At 45.1% G+C, this 20,076-nt stretch overlaps 1 protein-coding gene across 2 annotated transcripts in view; it reads left to right on the forward strand.

Annotated features, from left to right (window-relative positions):
* LOC137421433 (matrix metalloproteinase-9) overlaps positions 1-19,616 on the forward strand; it is a 123,194-nt gene extending 103,578 nt beyond the window's left edge. For both annotated transcript variants that reach the window (XM_068107487.2, XM_068107489.2), the window contains exons 10-13: positions 3,279-3,421; positions 5,743-5,896; positions 18,054-18,157; positions 19,269-19,616. In XM_068107487.2, coding sequence (XP_067963588.2) covers positions 3,279-3,421; positions 5,743-5,896; positions 18,054-18,157; positions 19,269-19,396 — 529 coding nt within the window. In that variant the 3' untranslated portion in view covers positions 19,397-19,616. The remainder of the gene's footprint in view (positions 1-3,278; positions 3,422-5,742; positions 5,897-18,053; positions 18,158-19,268) is intronic.
* The last annotated feature ends 460 nt before the right edge of the window (positions 19,617-20,076 follow it).

Consider the following 20,076-nt stretch of genomic DNA (forward strand, 5'->3'; position numbering starts at 1 on the left):
AAGGACACAAACACAACATTTGAGAGCAGGGACCGAGAGACATGGAGACATCGAGAGATCTGTGGGAGGGAGAGGGCTTTGGGGGGGAGGCATGTGAAGGGGGGGAGGCATGTGAGGGGGGGGGGTGGGAGAGGTATAAACATATGGACACTGCCAGGATTTCCAGGAAAGAAGTTGGAATTTCAAACAAGGTGGATCTGGGGTGAATTAGTGGGGGTAGAAAAGATCAAGGTTATGGATGGGGGAAGATAAGAGATGGTGGTGAACAGCTGTTTTAAAGACCTGGAGGGAGGAGAGGGATTGAAGGGAGTGTGGGTGTTTGTTCCACAGGCGGGAGAAAAGAGGAATGAAAGAGTGAAGGTGAGCAGAGAGCCGAGATTTCGGCAGTTTAACCATCAGAGGGTTGCTGGCAGATCTTGTGCGACCTGTAGGAATATTTGGGGGACAGAGCACAGAGAGAGCTGGGGGAGCAAGGCCGGAGAGGAGTCGGTAGAAGACAGAAGACAGTAATTATGTCCCGGCCTGCCGAAGGTGCACGGGGGTCGGCATGTCCGGGCCTTCTGTCCGAACCTGGCATGATAGTAACACCACGCTTGGTCAGGTGGAGGCCCCGGTCGTCGTGCTGGAGGTGGTCGGCTCGGTGTAGCGGCCGCCAATTGCGTCGGCAGTTCGGTCGTCGACCGTGCCGGGTGCTCGGGCGCCATGGGTGTTGCGTCGGACGGCGGTGGGTCCCATGTCGCCGCTGCGATGCGCTGTCCTGCGGCGGAGATCTTGTCGGCTTCTCTGGCAAGGGCCCGGGGATCTATGATCGTCGTGCTTGCCAGGGCGAGGCGTACCGGGTTAGGCAGCTGACGGAGGAACAGCTCCCGGAACAGGAATGCCGGAGAGTGCTCGCCGAGCAGTGAAAGCATGTAGTCCATTCGCTCGGAAGGGCGCGTGTCGCCGAGCTCGGGCAGGTCGAGCAGGCGCCGTGCGCGCTCCGCCGATGGGAGGGCGAAAGCGTCGAGGAGAAGCTTCTTAATCGCGCCGTATTTGTCAGCGGCTGGCGGGCTCTCGAGGAGGCTCAGGGCGCGGGCCGCGGTGGCCGAACCGAGCGCTGCTACCACATGGTGGAAGCGGGTGTCGTCGGCCGTGATGCCTCGCAGGGCGAACAGGGAATCCGCCTGTGCGAACCAAACCGCCGCGTGAGCCTCCCAGAAGGTAGGCAGTTTAAGGGCGACTGCCGTGTCCATGTCGGTAGGTCACCAATGAAGGAGCTGGGGCTCCCACGTCGATCGGAAGAATGGACGCGACAAAAAGCTGGAATTCATCCGAGTTGCTTTAATCAAACCAAACACTCAGGCACTCTGAAAAGCCCGTTTATCGGGCAGCAATATATATATTATCCCGGAGCGTTTGCCCAGGAAAGGCGAGAGGGGGCGTGGCCCAGCGTCCTGGCTGTGGCCTGGCAAGTTGAGGGCGGGCCTGCCTGGGCGTCCTGGACGAGCCCGGCATGGTGATCGCTCCGCGTCCTTGATAGGTGCAAGGCGATTGTGAAAACCCAGCGGTAGCCGCTACAATGTAAGCATTTATATGTCTTCAGTAGTCAACATATATACATTGCAGGAAATTATCCACCATATAAAACACAATGTCAGTTTGTGTGTTTGTACAGATGTCTGTCCCACTTCATAAGGGAAGGTTTTAAAGGCCAATCTTTTAACACGCATGTGTGTTCACTCTGGTCTATTTTTGAGGATAAAACAAACTCGAAAAACATTTTCCATAAAAGAGTAATTATGTCTTCCATTGGAGTTGTAGACGGTGGCTTGCAAACCGAGCCTCAAGGGCGGTGTTTTAAAATAACAATAAAAAGAAGGCGCAGGGAGGTGAAATTTGTTGCACGTGATGTGCAACATGCACAGAGTAAAACGAGTGTTAATTTACATCCGTATGATGTCCAATAAATAAAGACTATATAAGCACACCTGACACAAGGCCGAGGCTTCAGACTTTGGCACGCTCACGAGGCTGTACCGTCAAATAGACCGTTCCAACCCGTCATTTTTGACGTGCTTTTATATTAGTTCTTAATAAACCTCCATCTTCAAAAACGTCCTCTTTAATCCGGATGTACGACATGCAATCATCACTATCCTGTGCAGTCAATTGTCAAAATTTCAATGAAAGGGCTTGTTGACGTTTTCGTCGACCAGAAAATTTACAAGTATTACCCATTCCATCCTCTTCGTTATAATAATATGACTTCTTTTGCAAGGAAATTCAATGCAGGAGGAGGCAATCAGGCCTGCACAATCACAACAACAACAACAACAACAGGCATTTTAAGGCCATTTTCCCTGCAAGAGCAGGGGTTGGCCTTGCGGTCCCCATGACAATCTTCTCCATTTTGCCCTATTTTCTGCATCTCCCCTTGTTAACCCCCTTGCCCACATTTCTTCTTCCACCATCTTTAGCCAAGTCTTTTTCGGTCTTCCCCGTCCTCTACTTCCTTCTACATTCATTTCCATCACTCTTCTCAACCAGTCACTTTCATCCTTCCTCAACACATGACCAAACCATCTCAACCTGTTCCTCTTCACAGCATCAATCACAGGCTCTATTCCCATCATCTTTCGCAATTCATCATTTGTCTTCCTCTCTCTCAACGATACTCCACACATCCACCGAACCATTCGCATTTCCACCCTTTCCAGCCTTCGTTGCTGCTCTACGTTCATTACCCATGGCCTGCACAATCGTTGCCATTTAAAGGTTGTTTGCCCATCTCCTATCAGTTTTAAATGCTGAGTATCCAGCAAGGAAGCAGCACGTACCATTTTTATAGTATTTGGTATGACTCGGCCAGGGTGAATTTTAAACTACCGACTTCGCGGACTCAGAGCGGATGCTCGTAGTATCACACTACAGAGCCTGGTTTATTATCCCACTTGCCAACCTTCATACACTACTCTTAACTTTCATAAGTAAACGTCAAGGTCAACTTTGAACCACTGCACTAGAAGTGTGACAAAGAAAGTATAATGCATCACATGACCATTACATGCAGAAGTGGGGGTTGGGTGTTTGGAATGTGCAAGTGTGTGCAGAGAAAGGGTTTTCTTGTATAAAATGGAAAATCCAATGTGTTTTTTCTGGTGAGTTGTTGGTGGAAATCAAAACAAAAGAGGAACAAACAAACAAATACCATAAATTAAAACAATACTATTTATTTACCTGTAATTAAAGTACTGCTGTAAATGCTGGGGAAAATGTGGTGCGTTTTATCCTTGTTTTAGGTACTTTTGGTATAACGATCACTCGGAGCTCATGAAGAAGCCACATGGACCCCGTTTCAGTGCTGACCGGTGGCCCAAGTTTCCTGCGAAACTTTCTGCAGCATTTCAGAACAAATATAATGGCAAAACATACTTCATTTCCGGTGAGTACCTGGGCTGTTAACAGATTCCACAGTGTGACTTTTTTCTTCCTGGTCATCTACCGGGAGGCAGGTTCATTGCTGCCAAAGCAGAGATTGCACTTGGTGGCATGATCACCTCAAAGCTGTCTCGCTCACGTATTTCTACCTTGGATGCTTTTAAATAGTTCAGATATTATTTATAATTCTCTAAAAGTAATTTTCTGTGTTTAGCTAAGATAGGTTCTGTTCTTGTAACCTAATAGTGCTCATCCGCTAGCATTCCAGTTCTACTTCCTTTGCAAGTGGAAAAAGATCAATCTTTCTCTGAGAAACATCTTTTTACAGCTCAGAATACTGTATTGGATTATTTTGTCCAACCTTTGTCCTTATTACCTCCATTTTAAACACTAGGGGGCAGTTTTTAACATGTTGGTCCATTGGACCACATTTTCATTGGTCTTCACGGCCTTGTAGCATACCTATACCTGCGTGCTGTACTGCTTGAGTAATAGCTTGCCTTTCACCAAGCTCAGATGTGCAGTGAGCCAGAGCAGGGAGGCATGGGGAGGGGGAGAGGGGTATTACATGTTCGTTATTAATATTGCCAAATTATACTAATATTATTATTTTTGGTAATATTAATGATATTAATTAATATATGCTTTGCTACAATGTTATCATTAGTTTTGTTATTAATTTACAATTAGAATGCCATGACGTGGAAACACTTAATGACCGCGAATAGGGGGAAAAAACCGCGATTTCATGGAGCAAGGCCGCAAATAGGGGAAAAACCGCGAATTCGCGGAACATGGCCGTGAATAGGGGGGAAAACCTCGATTTTGCAGAACATGGCTGCAAAAAGAAAAACAAAAAGTCAATTTGCCGGATACTTTTCCGTGAATAGAGAAACATGTCGCATTTTATCAACTGCGAATAGCGGAACCGCGAATAGCGAAACGCGAATAGCGGAAACGCGAATAGCGGAACCGCAAATAGAGGGGTCCGACTGTACTTAACATTGAGGAAAATGGCAGGGTCGAAAATCGGCACGACCAAAGCTCAAGGAACCGGAACCAGAAATATCCAAATGTTTAAATATTTCATGAAATGCACAGATATTTAAACTCTACTGCTGTTGAGATGACATGTCTCACTGAACTCTCCTGTCCTCTGTGGTTACCTCCACATCCTCAGTCATCTTGGGACAAATGCAGTGTGTTTTTCATATACATACAAAGTAAACAAATAATTTTCATCACGTCATTAACTTTTGAGAGCTCTCAAATCCTTTTAATATACCAATTTCCGCTTAAGGTGACGTGCAGTAGTCTGCCAATGTTAGGGTCGGGTTGGTATTCCCTGTTGTCTTCCATGTGATTTGGGGATTTCTTTTGCATTCTCCAAAATTCTCAAAAATCGATTTCTGCCAATTTATCATTCCTCTTTTAAATCCCCCATTAAATGCTTCCTTTGGGACATGCTGCTCTGAAACTGAGCAATAAGACCGACTACCTTTTTTCTCTAAAGATGTCAAGGCTTTAAAAAAGCAAAAGGACAGAGGGTGACAATTTTTAAAAAACTGACAGATTGGGGTAGACAACAAAGCCACAGGGGCCAGTGAATAGAGAAAGGGTCAGGGTTGGCAGATACCACAAGGTAACAATGCAGAACAATCTTGAAGGTCTTGAGGGAAGGGTATGGTGATGACAGGTGAGCTGGCAGGTTGACAGGTTGAAAAAGCTTGGCATGTCGAGGCAGAAAGAGTGTAATTTGCCAGCCTGTTGAACAGGGCGGATCAGGTCACCAGAGCCTGTCTTTTGGCCACAGTGACCAAGGAGAGCGGGACGTGGCTTTTTGCAGTCCCTGTTCTCTCTTTGGGAACTCAGCTCGACCCAGAATCCCTAAGTGTTGTGGTCGCCCTGGGAGTCGGAGCGACAGTCTGCAAACGCCATACGTGTCGATGCGGCAGAATGATGTACACACTTGCCCATCATGGTCTATCATGCCGTTTCAGCGCTGGTCGATGACACAGACATTCTGCCCTAAACGACTTGGTTAAACGTGCCCTCAATTTTGGAATCCCTGGGTTTAGTCCGCGGTGAAACATATGCCCAGATGGCTTGAGTATCATCCCATTTAAGAATGGTAAAAACCTAACCTGAGAAGGTACCTGTATTAACACTTTCGTTGACTCACATTTCAATAATACAGCCGCCCTAAAATGGCTTAATCACATAGGCTGGTTAAGACAAGTGGATAGCCGCATAACTGTATTTATTACAAGGGGAAATGATTTGGAATGTTTATACGCACCTTACACCCACATACACATTCTGCAGGATCCCTGGTGTGGCAGTATGCTGGAAGGGTATTGGAGGCCTGCTCACCTCTCCCTCTCTCGACACTTGGCCTGCCCAGTTCCGTTGATCATATTCGTGGTGTTCTTGCTCAACAGAATGTCGCCTACATCTTTGGAGATTCACAACTGTGGAGGTGTGGTGGGCCAAAGTCTTGGACTTGCAAAGTGGATAAGTTGGGAAACAATCAGGAGGATCTTTCTTTTAGAGAATCAAGATGAAGTGTGAAATAAATTGCTTTTTTTCTTCCTTTTTTTGCATACAAGATCGAGGCTAACATTAATTGAGGCCAACATTAACATGTTTTGTAAGAGCTAACATGAATCACATTTTAAAAAACTGACACATAAAACATATGATAAAGGGAGCGGGAGACAAGATGGGGAGAGATAAGGAAGCACACAAGTACAACAGGAGAGAACAGGGACATCGGGAGATCTGTGGGAGGGAGAGGGCTTGGGGAGTGGGGGCATGGGAAGGGGGAGGTGGGAGAGGTATAAAACACATGGACACTGCTACGACTTGGTGGACAGAGCACAGACAGGGTTGGGGGAGCAAGGCTGGAGAGGAGTCCGTAGAAGAGAGAAAGACCACCAACCTGCCTGCAGTGAGTGAGTGAAAGGCCCTTGGAGTTAGCTTCATCGCGGGAGATTCCAATGATTCTGAATGCTTTGGTTTCAACAGCGTGAAGACGAGCTAGGTGTGAGGCAGGAGCACCAGCCCAGAGGGGAGAACAGTATTCGATTGAGCTGCGGATGAAAGCCTTGTATGTGGTGAGGAGCTCAGGTGTGCCAAGGAAGGACTTCAAAAGACAGAGGATGCCCAGCTGGCGACTGGCTTTGGAGGCCAGCTTGGAAATGTGGTTTTCCCAGGAAAGATAATGGCAGATAGTGAGACCCAAAAGCATGAGTGACAGAACTTCTTGGAGAGAATTGTTTAGTAAGTAGATGGGAGGGTTGTCCAGTCGGTCTTTTCGGAGAGACATCGTGAGAGTGTGAGATTTGTCAGGATTGAAAGACATGTTCCACATAGATATGGCATAGATAAACTTTATTAAATGGTTTCATGACCAGTCTGTGATTTTGTCCAGGTCTGCAGAGAGTGAGGAGGCTGCGGACTGCCGATTTGAGGGATGAGGTATGGAGCGGCAGTGAGTGGAGTCATCAGCCAAGAGATAGAGAAGATTTTCCAGATAGTCGGAGAGGTCATTGGTGAAGACCAAAAAAAGCACAGGGCCCAGAACACTGCCTCGGGGAACTCCAGCCTGAACAGGAAGAGGAGATGAGAGAAATCCATTCAGGGCCACACGTTGACTATGACCAGAGAGGAAGTCCGCAAGCCATGCGTGGAGATTTCCATGGATACCATGGGAGGAGAGTTTGGTGAGCAGAGCGGGGTGCCAGACCGTGTCGAAGGCACGTGATATGTCAAGGGAGACAGCTCTAATTTCCTGTTTGACATTGAGGACCTCCATCCATTGTTGAGACAGCAGAAGCAGCATGTCCAGTGTAGAGTGATCTAGTCTGAAACCAAATTGATGATCAGAGATCAAGCCATTGGAGAAAGGAAGGATTTGATATCCAAAGTAATGATGGATTCCATGACTTTGCTGAGATTCGGGAGCAGGCTGATTGGTCTGTATTTGCAAGGATCTGTTTTTGCACCTTTCTTGTGTAAAGCGGTAATGTTGGCTGATTTCCAAGCTGATGACAGATGACCGTGAGCAAAAGAGAGGGTAAAGAGAACAGAGAGAGGGTGTGAAAGAGCAGCAGAGCAGGATTTTAGGACCCTTCGGCTGATGCCGTCTGGTCCAGTTGCAGCATCAGAGTCGAGGATTGACAGAAACTTCTCCACCTTGTCAGGAGAGAAGGACACAGAGTCCAAGAGCAGCTGGGTACGACTGGGTATGTTGGGTACAGAGAGAGAGAGGGTTTGGCACACAAGATTTTGAGGCAAACACAGAGTTGAGGCATTCAGCTTTTTCACGTGCGGAGTCAGCTGTGTAGCCGTTTGAGGTAAGGGAAGGGATGGATGGGGAACAAACACCAGAAACAGATTTGACCAGACACCACCAGGATTTGGAAGAGGGAGAAAGGTTTGAGAGTTCAGTCTTGAGAGTAGAGAGATATTGTTTCCTGGCTCTCCTGAGGGTGGACACACACTTGTTCTGGGCTTTGTGAAAGGAAATGAGAATGCCTTCCGTTGGATTTGCCTTCCAGGAGGCGAAGGCAAGTTGTTTCAGGGCAACTGCCTCACCACAAGATTCCATGTACCATGGACGGGAGGAAGGGTAGGACAACTGAAGACGAGATGGGATAAATCTGTTCCACATATCATGTTCCACAAATTGCATGAGAGTGAGTAATTTACTTGGGAAGAATTCTCAGGATGAGTTGATGTCAGAGGCAGTAGAGATGGGAGACCAGTCCAGATGATTGATGGCTGCTTGAAGACTGTGCCAGTTGGCCTGAGTGAAATGCCAGACTCGTCGACGCTGAGGATGGCTAGGGTGAATCAGGGCTGAGGATGGCTGAGGATGACTCTGAGAATGGCCATTGAGATGTCCACTTTAACAATCATATGGTCAGATGAAGCAATTGGAGCAGAAGAAGAGCAGCAGACATTTGCAGGGAAGTTTGTCATAATCAAGTCTAGAAGAGAAGATGCTCCGTTGACTGAGATCCGGTTCGGGAAATTGACAGATTGTGTCAGTCCCAATGAGTCGCAGAAGTCTTTTGTGGTGCTGTGGCTGGTGTGAGAGGTACCCACACCGAGCCAACTGGCATGGTGACAGTTGAAATCACCACATATGAGGAAGAGAGAGTTGGGATGAGTAGATAGAAGTTGGTCCATGTTATCAGACAGCGAGATGTAGATGGAGTCATCACTGTTTGGTGGACGGTACAGTCGGTACACACACATATGAACAAGAGCAGAGAACGAAGGAACAGGGAGGTGTATAAGCAAATGTGTTAGTACAGGAGGAGAGGCCTACTTTTTAAATTCTTTGTTAATATGTTTTTTGGAAGGTTAGGTGAAAGTGGATCAGAGGAAGAAGGAGAAAGTTGAAGGAGTATGGTGAATAATAGAATTGGAAAGGTGTCTTTTGGCTGGAGAGGATTTAGTTATGAAGGAAGGAGAAAAAAACAAAACAATTCTTAACATAATTCCCAAACTTTGGTTTTCCCAAGTACTTGTTTATAAAAAAAACATTGCCTTAAAAACTCAAGTACATCAAAAAAACTTCTTTTTACTAATATTTGGCAATTAAAGCACCACTTTATTTGAAACCTGGCCTGGAACTTGTTCTCCAGGGTGTCACAGATGTCTTGTGACCACATGGTGGTCCGGATGTCCTGTGACCCCTAACATTTGTTTCCTTTTATCATTCCTTTGCACAAGTGGACCTGCAGGCAATGTTGCATACAATTTCTCGCAGGACATGGCGTTGAATCATCCTGTGCAAAGCAAATGCTGGTTCTCATACAAACTTACTGCACCCATAACAAAGGCATTGTAAATATTTATAATAATGACTTTTAATAAAGTTTATCGATGCCATTTTTATATTGCTTACATTACATTACACTAGCAGAGTACCAGCCGTACAGGCGACCTTCTGCTAAGCATGCAACACCTTCATCCAACACATACCTTTATTTGGGCGGTGTATCGGAACTGAGAGCTAGCTCCCTCAATTGCTCCAAATTTTTTTTTTAATACCTCAGGTTACGTGCATGAAGTAAAAACATACCTACTGCTTATAATTCAAAACACTTCACTGCATTGGAAAATGTGGCAACAGGAATACTGTACATACTATAAACGTATAAAGGGAGGGAACTTGTAATACCCTCTCCCACCTGCAGGCGGCACTACACGTCTATACATAGAGAATTGGCGTTGCCCTCCTTACACCCCAAGTCCACTGGCAAAGATTAAAAAACGCCCCTATACATTAATTAGGTCATGCTGATCCGATGTAGCAAGTCTGGATGTAATTGGGCCAGAACTGCAGGAGGAGTAGCATGACAAACAAACACACAAACAAACCCACACAAACAAACACACACAAACAAACACACAAAAAACATACAAACAAACACACAAACAAACACACAAACAAACACACACAAACAAACACACAAACAAACCCACACAAACAAACACACACAAACAAACACACAAACAACCCCACACAAACAAACACACAAACAAACCCACACAAACAAACACACACAAACAAACACACAAAAAACATACAAACAAACACACAAACAAACACACACAAACAAACACACAAACAAACACACACAAACAACCCCACACAAACAAACACACACAAACAAACACACACAAACAAACACACACAAACAAACACACACAAACAAACACACACAAACAAACACACAAAAAACATACAAACAAACACACAAACAAACACACAAACAAACACACACAAACACACACAAACAAACCCACACAAACAAACACACACAAACAAACACACAAACAACCCCACACACAAACACACACAAACAAACCCACACAAACAAACCCACACAAACAAACCCACACAAACAAACACACAAACAAGCATACAAACAAACCCACACAAACAAACCCACACAAGCAAACACACAAACAAACCCACACAAACAAACACACAAAGAAACCCACACAAACAAACACACACAAACAAACACACACAAACAAACACACACAAACAAACACACACAAACAAACCCACACAAACAAACACACAAACACACACAAACAAACCCACACAAACAAACACACACAAACAAACCCACACAAACACACACAAACAAACTGGCTTGCTGGCGAGGGTTCGTTTATTCGCAGCTCTACACGCTCTCCATCGAAATCGAAGTTAAGTAATTGTTCCCATTTGTATTTTCGTTATAACTGTATTTATTTTATGGTGTATGTACGTATATTGTCCCGACGAAGATTTTCGGTGCAAATCTTTCATACCTGTATTGAAAATCGTGTTAATTCGTGTCGTGTCTTGACGCCTTGTACAGTGAACACTGTACAACCTTGAGGCTTTGTTTTTCTCTCAGCGGTCCGTCGTTTGTGATCCAATAACTTTCGTTCTCTGTTTTCGCAGTCTTTCCACCCCAAAGCCTACTTCCTTATGAAAATCTCAACTCAAAAAAACAAACAAAAAAATAAGACATTACCTTCTCTGTGCTCATTCGTTTATTCATTCTTATTCGTTCGTTCGTTCTTCGACCACGTGTTTCTCCCCCATTTCCCCAGATAGATTGTCAAATTTCAACTCGTTATTTTATCGTCCATGCGATATTGTTTGATTATAGTTAGTTTTGGTTTGAATTTCCTGTAACTCGTAATTAATTAATCGTGTTCTGCTCCTCGTGTGTGGCCTTGTAGTTGTACCCCCGTCGGTGTTTTGTTAACTTAAGCGTGTTTTGCTTGGCTCTTGGTTTTTTCCCTTCTACCCCGAACATAATACTCTGTCTAACGTTCTAAATCCCCACCCCCCCCCCCCCCAAAAAAACAAACAAACAAAAAAACAAAAAAAAAACAAAAAACATTTATTTTCCTTTCTCCACATGTACTGTTGTCTCATCCTGTATTTTCTGTCCAGGTGTGCTGTTCGCCCCGCCCCCATTATCTCCTTGCCATCCACCGTTTGCCCTGTTCACGTGACTCGTGGTGGTCCCTCTCGGCTCTCCCCCCGTTGGTATTTTGTGCATAGAAGATTGTTCACAGTTCTGTTTAAATATTATTTAAATATGTTTAACCTTTCCCCTTCTGTGTTTATTTCAGTGGTATATTACAACACGCTGTTTTTCTTCCTATTTAAAAGGCTTTTCTCAATTTCCTCTCCAACGCATTCCACTTCAAAAAAAAGAAATTCAATATCTTATACGTCTCCCTCACTAATGGTCTAAATTCACATTCATTCCATCCCTCCTCCATCGTTCTGAATCGGATTGCTAACTTGAAAATCACAACAAACCCAATTTGTTATCAATGTTCGTCTTTCATTAATCATCCACTTTCTAAACTCCCCTCTTGCCCCTCCCATCCAAATCCCCCCCCCCTTGCACCTCCCATCCAAATCCCCCCCCTTGCACCTACACTCCTAAACTCCCCCCTTGCCCCTCCACTCCTGAACTCCCCCCTTGCCCTTCCCCTCCTAAACTCCCCCCTTGCCCCTCCCCCTCCAAATCCCCCCCCCTTGCCCCTCCACTCCTGAACTCCCCCCTTGCCCTTCCCCTCCTAAACTCCCCCCTTGCCCCTCCCCTCCAAATCCCCCCCCCCCTTGCCCCTACACTCCTAAACTCCCCCCTTGTCCCTCCACTTCTAAACTTCCCCCTTGCCCCTTCCCTCCAAAACTCCCCCCTTGCGCCTCCCCTCCTAAACCCCCCCCTCACTCCTCCCCTTCAAAACTCCCCCCTAACCCCTCCCATTCAATTCTCCCCCCATACCATTCCTCTCCAATTCTCCCTCCTCCCCCCTCCTCCTCCAAGCTGCCTCCTCCCCACATCGTCTCCCTTCTATCTCATACCTCCACCCCCCCCCCAAACCTTCTACTTTCCTCTGCCCCCCCCCTCAAACAACCCCTCACTGTGCCTCATCCCTTCACCATCAAACCTTTCATCCTCCTCATCCTTCCCTTTCTTGGAACTCTTCTGCAATATCTGACACACTATCAACTGCTCTCCATACCTCCCCCTCTCATCCTTCATCTTACCCTACTCCTCCCCTCCCCTGTCCTGTACCTGATGCTCCCCCTCTCTCTTCATTAACGGTATGGACCTCAAACATCCGGGGCCTTCGCTCAAACCTGACTGATCTCTCCATACAGGTTGCTTCTGACAATCCAGACTTGATCTGCTTAACAGAGACTTTCCTCCCTCAAGATGTCTCTGATTCCTTAATATCTCTTCCTGGTTACTCCCTCCTCTGGTATGATAGACCTGAGCCTCGGCCTGGTGGTGGGGTGGCTATCTTTATCAAAAACTCTCTTCCTCACTCTCCTTGCACTGCCCTCTTTCCTCCTCACCCCCAGGAGTACCTCTGGCTACGGCTCCCTCTCCGCTCCCACCTTTTGTTCATATATGTTCTGTACCATCCCCCAAACAGTGATGACTCCATCTACATTTCACTGTCTGACAACATGGACCAACTTCTATCCACTCATCCCAACTCTCTCTTCCTCATATGTGGTGACTTCAACTGTCATCATGCCACCTGGTTGGGTGTGGGTTCCTCTCTCACCAGTCATGGCACCTCAGCAAAGGACTTCTGTGACTCACTGGGATTGACACAATCTGTCAATTTCCCGACCCCGATCTCAGCCAATGGAGTATCTTCTCTTCTAGACTTGGTGATGACAAACTTCCCTGCTAATGTCTGCTGCTCTTCTTCTGCTCCAATCGGTTCTTCTGATCATGTGCTTGTCAAAGTGGACATCTCTCTGGCCATTCTCAGAGAGCCTCCTCAGCGTCGACGAGTCTGGCATTTCACTGAGGCCGACTGGGACGGTCTTCAAGCAGCCATCAATCGTCTGGATTGGTCTCCCATCTCCACTGCCTCTGACATCAATTCTTCCTGGGAATTCTTCCAAAGCAAACTGATCTCTCTCATGCACAGATTTATCCCATCTCGCCTTCAGTTGTCTTACCCTTCCTCCCGTCCATGGTACACTGAATCTTGTGGGGAGGCAGTTGCCCTGAAACAACTTGCCTTTGCCTCTTGGAAGGCTAATCCAACTGAAGGCAATCTCAGTTCCTTCCACCAAGCTCGGAACAAGTGTGTGTCTACCCTCAGGAGTGCCAGGAAGCACTATCTCTCCTCACTCAAGAATGAACTCTCAAACCTGTCTCCTTCCTCCAAATCCTGGTGGCGTCTGGTCAAATCCGTTTCTGGTGTTTGTTCCCCCTCCATCCCCTCCCTTACCTCAAATGGCCACACAGTTGACATCGCACGTGACAAAGCCGAATGCTTCAACTCTGTGTTTGCCTCAAAATCCTTAGTCCCAAACCCATCTCTCTCTGTTCCCACCTTTCCCAGTCGAACCCAACTGCTCCTGAACTCTGTGTCCTTCTCTCCTGACAAGGTGGAGGAGTTTTTGTCAAACCTCGACTCTGATTCTGCAACTGGACCAGACGGCATCAGCCCACGGGTCCTAAAATCCTGCTCTGCCGCTCTATCTCACCCTCTCTCTGTTCTTTTCACCCTATCGTTTGCTCAAGGTCATCTGCCAGCATCCTGGAAATCAGCTAACATTACCGCTTTACACAAAAAAGGTGCAAAAACAGATCCTTGCAACTACAGACCAATCAGCCTGCTCCCAATTATCAGCAAAGTCATGGAATCCATCATTGCTTCGGATATGAAATCTTTCCTCTTCTCCAATGGCTTGATATCTGATCATCAATTTGGTTTCAGACCAGGTCACTCTACTCTGGACATGCTGCTTCTGCTGTCTCAACAATGGATGGAGGTCCTCAATGCCAAACAGGAAATCAGAGCTGTCTCCCTTGACATATCACGTGCCTTTGATACGGTCTGGCACCCAGCTCTGCTCACCAAACTCTCCTCCTATGGTATCCATGGAAATCTCCATGCATGGCTTGCGGACTTCCTCTCTGGTCATAGTCAACGTGTGGCCCTAAATGGATTTCTCTCATCTCCCCTTCCTGTTCAGGCTGGAGTTCCCCAAGGCAGTGTGCTGGGCCCTGTGCTTTTTCTGGTCTTTATCAATGATCTCTCCGACTCTCTGGAAAATCCTCTCTATCTCTTTGCTGATGACTCCACTCTCTGCCGCTCCATTCCTCTTCCCTCAGATCGGCAGTCTGCAGCCTCCTCACTCTCTGAAGACCTGGACAAAATCACAGACTGGTCAAACAAGTGGAACATGTCTTTCAATCCTGACAAATCTCACTCTCTTACTATGTCTCTCCGAAAAGATCGACTGGACAACCCTCCCATCTACTTTCTCAACAATCCTCTCCAAGAAGTTCTGTCGCTCAAGCTTTTGGGTCTCACTATCTGCCATGATCTTTCTTGGGAAAACCACATTTCCAAGCTGGCCTCCAAAGCCAGTCGCCGACTGGGCATCCTCCGTCGTGCGAAGTCCTTCCTCGGCACACCTGAGCTCCTCACCACATACAAGGCTTTCATCCGCAGCTCAATGGAATACTGTTCTCCCCTATGGGCTGGTGCTCCTGCCTCACAACTGGCCCGGCTTCACGCTGTTGAATCCAAAGCTTTCAAAATCATTGGAATCTCCCGCGATGAAGCTACCTCTGAGGGCCTTTCACTCACTCACCGCAGGCAGGTAGGTGGTCTTTCTGTCTTCTACCGACTCCTCTCCGGCCTTGCTCCCCCAGCTCTCTCTGTGCTCTGTCCCCCAAATATTCCTACAGGTCGCACAAGATCTGCCAGCAACCCTCTGATGGTTAAACTGCCGAAATCTCGGCTTTCTGCTCACCTTCACTCTTTCATTCCTCTTTTCTCCCGCCTCTGGAACAAACTCCCACACTCCCTTCAATCCCACTCCTCCCTCCAGGTCTTTAAAACAGCTGTTCACCACCATCTCTTATCTTCCCCCCTCCAAAACCTTGATCTTTTCTACCCCCACTAATTCACCCCAGATCCACCTTGTGTGAAATTCCAACTTCTTTCCTGGAAGTCCTGGCAGTGTCCATATGTTTATACCTCTCCCACCCCCCCCCCCCTTCACATGCCTCCCCCAAAGCCCTCTCCCTCCCACAGATCTCTCGATGTCTCCATGTCTCTCGGTCCCTGCTCTCAAATGTTGTGTTTGTGTCCTGCCCCCTCTCTCCCCATCTTGTCTACCGCTCCCGATGTTATTTGTTTTATGTGTCTGTTTGTCTTTCTGTGTGATTAATGTTCGCTCTTTCACGAGCCTCGATCTTGTATACAAAAAAAAAAAAAAAAAAAACCCACACAAACAAACACACAAAGAAACCCACACAAACAAACACACACAAACAAACACACACAAACAAACCCACACAAACAAACCCACACAAACAAACACACACAAACAAACCCACACAAACAAACACACACAAAGAAACCCACACAAACAAACCCACACAAACAAACACACAAACAAACACACAAACAAACACACACAAACAAACACACACAAACAAACACACACAAACAAACCCACACAAACAAACACACAAACAAACCCACACAAACAAACACACACAAACAAACCCACAAAAGCAAACACACACAAACAAACACACACAAACAAACACACACAAACAAACACACACAAACAAACACACACAAACAAACACACACAAACAAACATACAAACAAACACACAAACAAATCCACACACACAAACACACACAAACAAACACACAAACAAACCCACACAAACAAACCCACACAAACAAACACACAAACAAACATACAAACAAACCCACACAAACAAACCCACACACACAAACCCACACAAACAAACCCACACAAACAAACACACAAACAAACCCACACAAACAAACATACAAACAAATACACAAACAAATCCACACAAACAAACACACACAAACAAACACACACAAACAAACCCACACAAACAAACACACACAAACAAACACACAAAGAAACCCACACAAACAAACACACACAAACAAACACACACAAACAAACCAACACAAACAAACCCACACAGACAGACCCACACAAACAAACACACAAACAAACCCACACAAACAAACACACACAAACAAACACACACAAAAAACACACACAAACAAACCCACACAAACAAACACACAAAGAAACCCACACAAACAAACACACACAAACAAACCCACAAAAACAAACACACACAAACAAACACACACAAACAAACACACACAAACAAACACACACGAACAAACACACACAAACAAACACACACAAACAAACCCACACAAACAAACATACAAACAAACACACAAACAAATCCACACACACAAACACACACAAACAAACACACAAACAAACCCACACAAACAAACCCACACAAACAAACACACAAACAAACATACAAACAAACCCACACAAACAAACCCACACAAACAAACCCACACAAACAAACCCATACAAACAAACACAAACAAACCCACACAAACAAACCCACACAAACAAACACACACAAACAAACACACACAAACAAACCCACAAAAACAAACCCACACAAACAAACACACAAAGAAACCCACACAAACAAACACACACAAACAAACACACACAAACAAACCCACACAAACAAACCCACACAAACAGACCCACACAAACAAACACACAAACAAACCCACACAAACAAACCCACACAAACAAACCCACACCAACAAACCCACACAAACAAACCCACACAAACAAACCCACACCAACAAACATACAAACAAACACACAAACAAATCCATACAAACAAACACACACAAACAAACACACAAACAAATCCACACAAACAAACATACAAACAAACACACACAAACAAACACACACAAACAAACACACAAACAAACACACACAAACAAACACACAAACAAACACACACAAACAAACACACAAACAAACACACACAAACAAACACACAAACAAACACACACGAACAAACACACACAAACAAACACACAAACAAACCCACACAAACAAACCCACACAAACAAACCCACACAAACAAACACTTTCAAGCAAACACACAAACAAATTCACACAAACAAACACACACAAACAAACACACAAACAAATGCACACAAACAAACACACACACTGCTCCATTAATTATAGTAAGGACACCCATTGGTATACAAAAATATTTAATTTTTAGAGCATGAAATAAGGGCGACAAGACATCTGGAACACACTGTACTGTACTGTACTGTACTGTATAGGCCTAACCATAAGGATCCATAGGACATCTAGAATTGGAAATGAACCCATTCCTAAATGTAAACAAAAGTTTCAGAAAATGAAAAGAAAATAAAAGAAATGACACCGAGTTAAATTAGTTTGAATCCAAATTGAAGACTACTTCCTGCCGGGGTATAAGTGGACATTATTTAACAAGAAGCAATGTAAAAATTGTTCTGACTTGGTGAAACCAAGATTTGTGTCAAACGATATAAAACAGATGGACCAATGGAGAGCAAGTTCGATGGCATGATGAGCGACAAACTCCAACAGTATATTTAATATCCATCTATTGCTATTAGTTTTCTAACTTAAATTATGTTTGCAAATAAATTATGTTTCAGAATGAAACTGCAACGAGGGACAGTAACAACCGTGTCAGAGAAGAAGGAGACCCAACTCTGGCCAGGCGTTGCTCCAGCATGGGACACGGTCTTTCATACCCGGAGTAAGTGTCATCATTTGCATTGAATCCCACAATACGAACCCAACCTTGGGCCTTCTGTCAAATGCTGGGCAAAAATCTTTATTTTTATCTGTTTCACTGTTTTTGATACCCTTGCTGATGTAAATATAATATGAAGAGGCCTGGGTTCTTCGTTATCTACTATATAAGAGAGATGTCTGTCTGTGTGTGTGTGTCTGTCTGTCTGTCTGTGTGTGTGTGTCGCCATTTTTCTCAGAGATGGCTGAACGGATCTTCGTTAAACTTTCAGAGGTTCATCAGTGAGTGCCTGGGGGGAGTGTTTTAGGCAAAAATAATAATAATAATTTTTTTTAAAGATCGTTTTATTGGAGTTAAGAAAAAAAAAATTGCTCGATAGTGCCTAAGCTTTTTAAATTAATGACATATACAAGTACACATTCGCATAAATAAATACAAAACAATCACCAGACATTTGAGCACAAATAAATCAAACAATTCCGGAAGTGCATGTAGTTGGTAGTAAGATTTCTTCTTCTTCCTGATCGGCATCACACTTAACTCAGAAACGTGATGAACGCCACATTCACCCCATTCACCCACCAGCATATATATGAACCCCCTTACTCTCCTGCCTCCCCCCTCCCCTTCCCCCCCACCCATTCCCCCTTCCCCTCCTCTCCTACCCCCCCCCCTCTTCCCCCTCCACCTCCCCTCCCCCCGCTCCTCTTCCCCCCTCTCCCCTTCCCCCCTCTCATCTCCCCTTTCCCCCCCTCCCCTCCTCCCTCCCCCTTCCCTCCCCCCCCGCCCCCCCCGCCCGGCAACACCGGGTACTTCTGCTAGTTTCTGATAAAGTAGTGTTCGAAATGAAAACTTGATTTCAACGCCATATACTGTGCATGCTACTCCAAACTAGTTGGGAAACTACTTTTAGTATTCTGTTAGAAATACTCGTCATCGATTGGTCAATAATCGTCCCCCGGTTGCCATCATGAGTGAGAGAAATGGTTGGCATTGTTTTTGTATTTGTAATTTTATGGATACAAACCAATGGTGTTCCCTTGCAAACTTGAAAAATTGGATGAAGTGCTTTGTTTTGTTTTCCACCCTCTTCACATCACCTCTCCCACTGCAGATCACAACTACTTTGTCACTGGAGACGTCTTTCAAAAGGTGTCCAGTCGTGGTCGCATTTTGCTCATCCATTACCTCCGTCGGTCTTTCCTTGGGTGTTCCATGACTCCTGAAACACCAGAGCCGTGAATCATTCACTTGAGATGGTTGAGTGAATTGAAGCGCTTTGTTGTCCCCAAGGAATGGCGAGATTTAAAATAATTTAGAGAAACAATCGTTCCACGTTGGGTTGTTCAGTCGTATTGGATTCTTTCTGATTTTAAGAGAGCTGCTGTGAAATATTCATTTTTAGAAATTCAGCAGTAGAATCTCAACTTGTACCCTGTCATTAAATAATTATGAGAACTTTTCTAGGAGAATCTTGGGTTTTCTTTCTACTTTTTGCAATCACTTTTTTTTTGGGGGGATTACTTGTAATGCTTGCATTGCCTATTGCTAATTTTGTGGAATAAAAAAAAAAGCATAAATATAAACTGCAAAACTTGCACCGAGTCCTGATCTAAGCATCATGTATGATCTAAACATCACGTAAACTGATCCAGACAACTCATATATATATATATATATATAGTCTCCGGAGGTGATCCGGGCATCTGTCCGGGGGTGTGGCTTACTCCGTTGAGAGAGAAGCTCCACCCATTCTGGAAGAGGCTTCAAAAACAAATATCCACCATTTTATTTACTTGCATAGCTTTTGTTAGGCCCGTGGTGTCTTGCTCTCTCTCACAGTTTTATTTCAACTCAAATTCGATATCTCATTTCATTTTTCACAGTCACTAACATAGTTTTAGACTCGGTTGAAAAAAAAA

This window comes from Myxine glutinosa, chromosome 2 (genome assembly GCF_964187855.1).
Source record: "Myxine glutinosa chromosome 2, kmMyxGlut1.1, whole genome shotgun sequence".
Lineage (NCBI taxonomy): Eukaryota > Metazoa > Chordata > Myxini > Myxiniformes > Myxinidae > Myxine > Myxine glutinosa.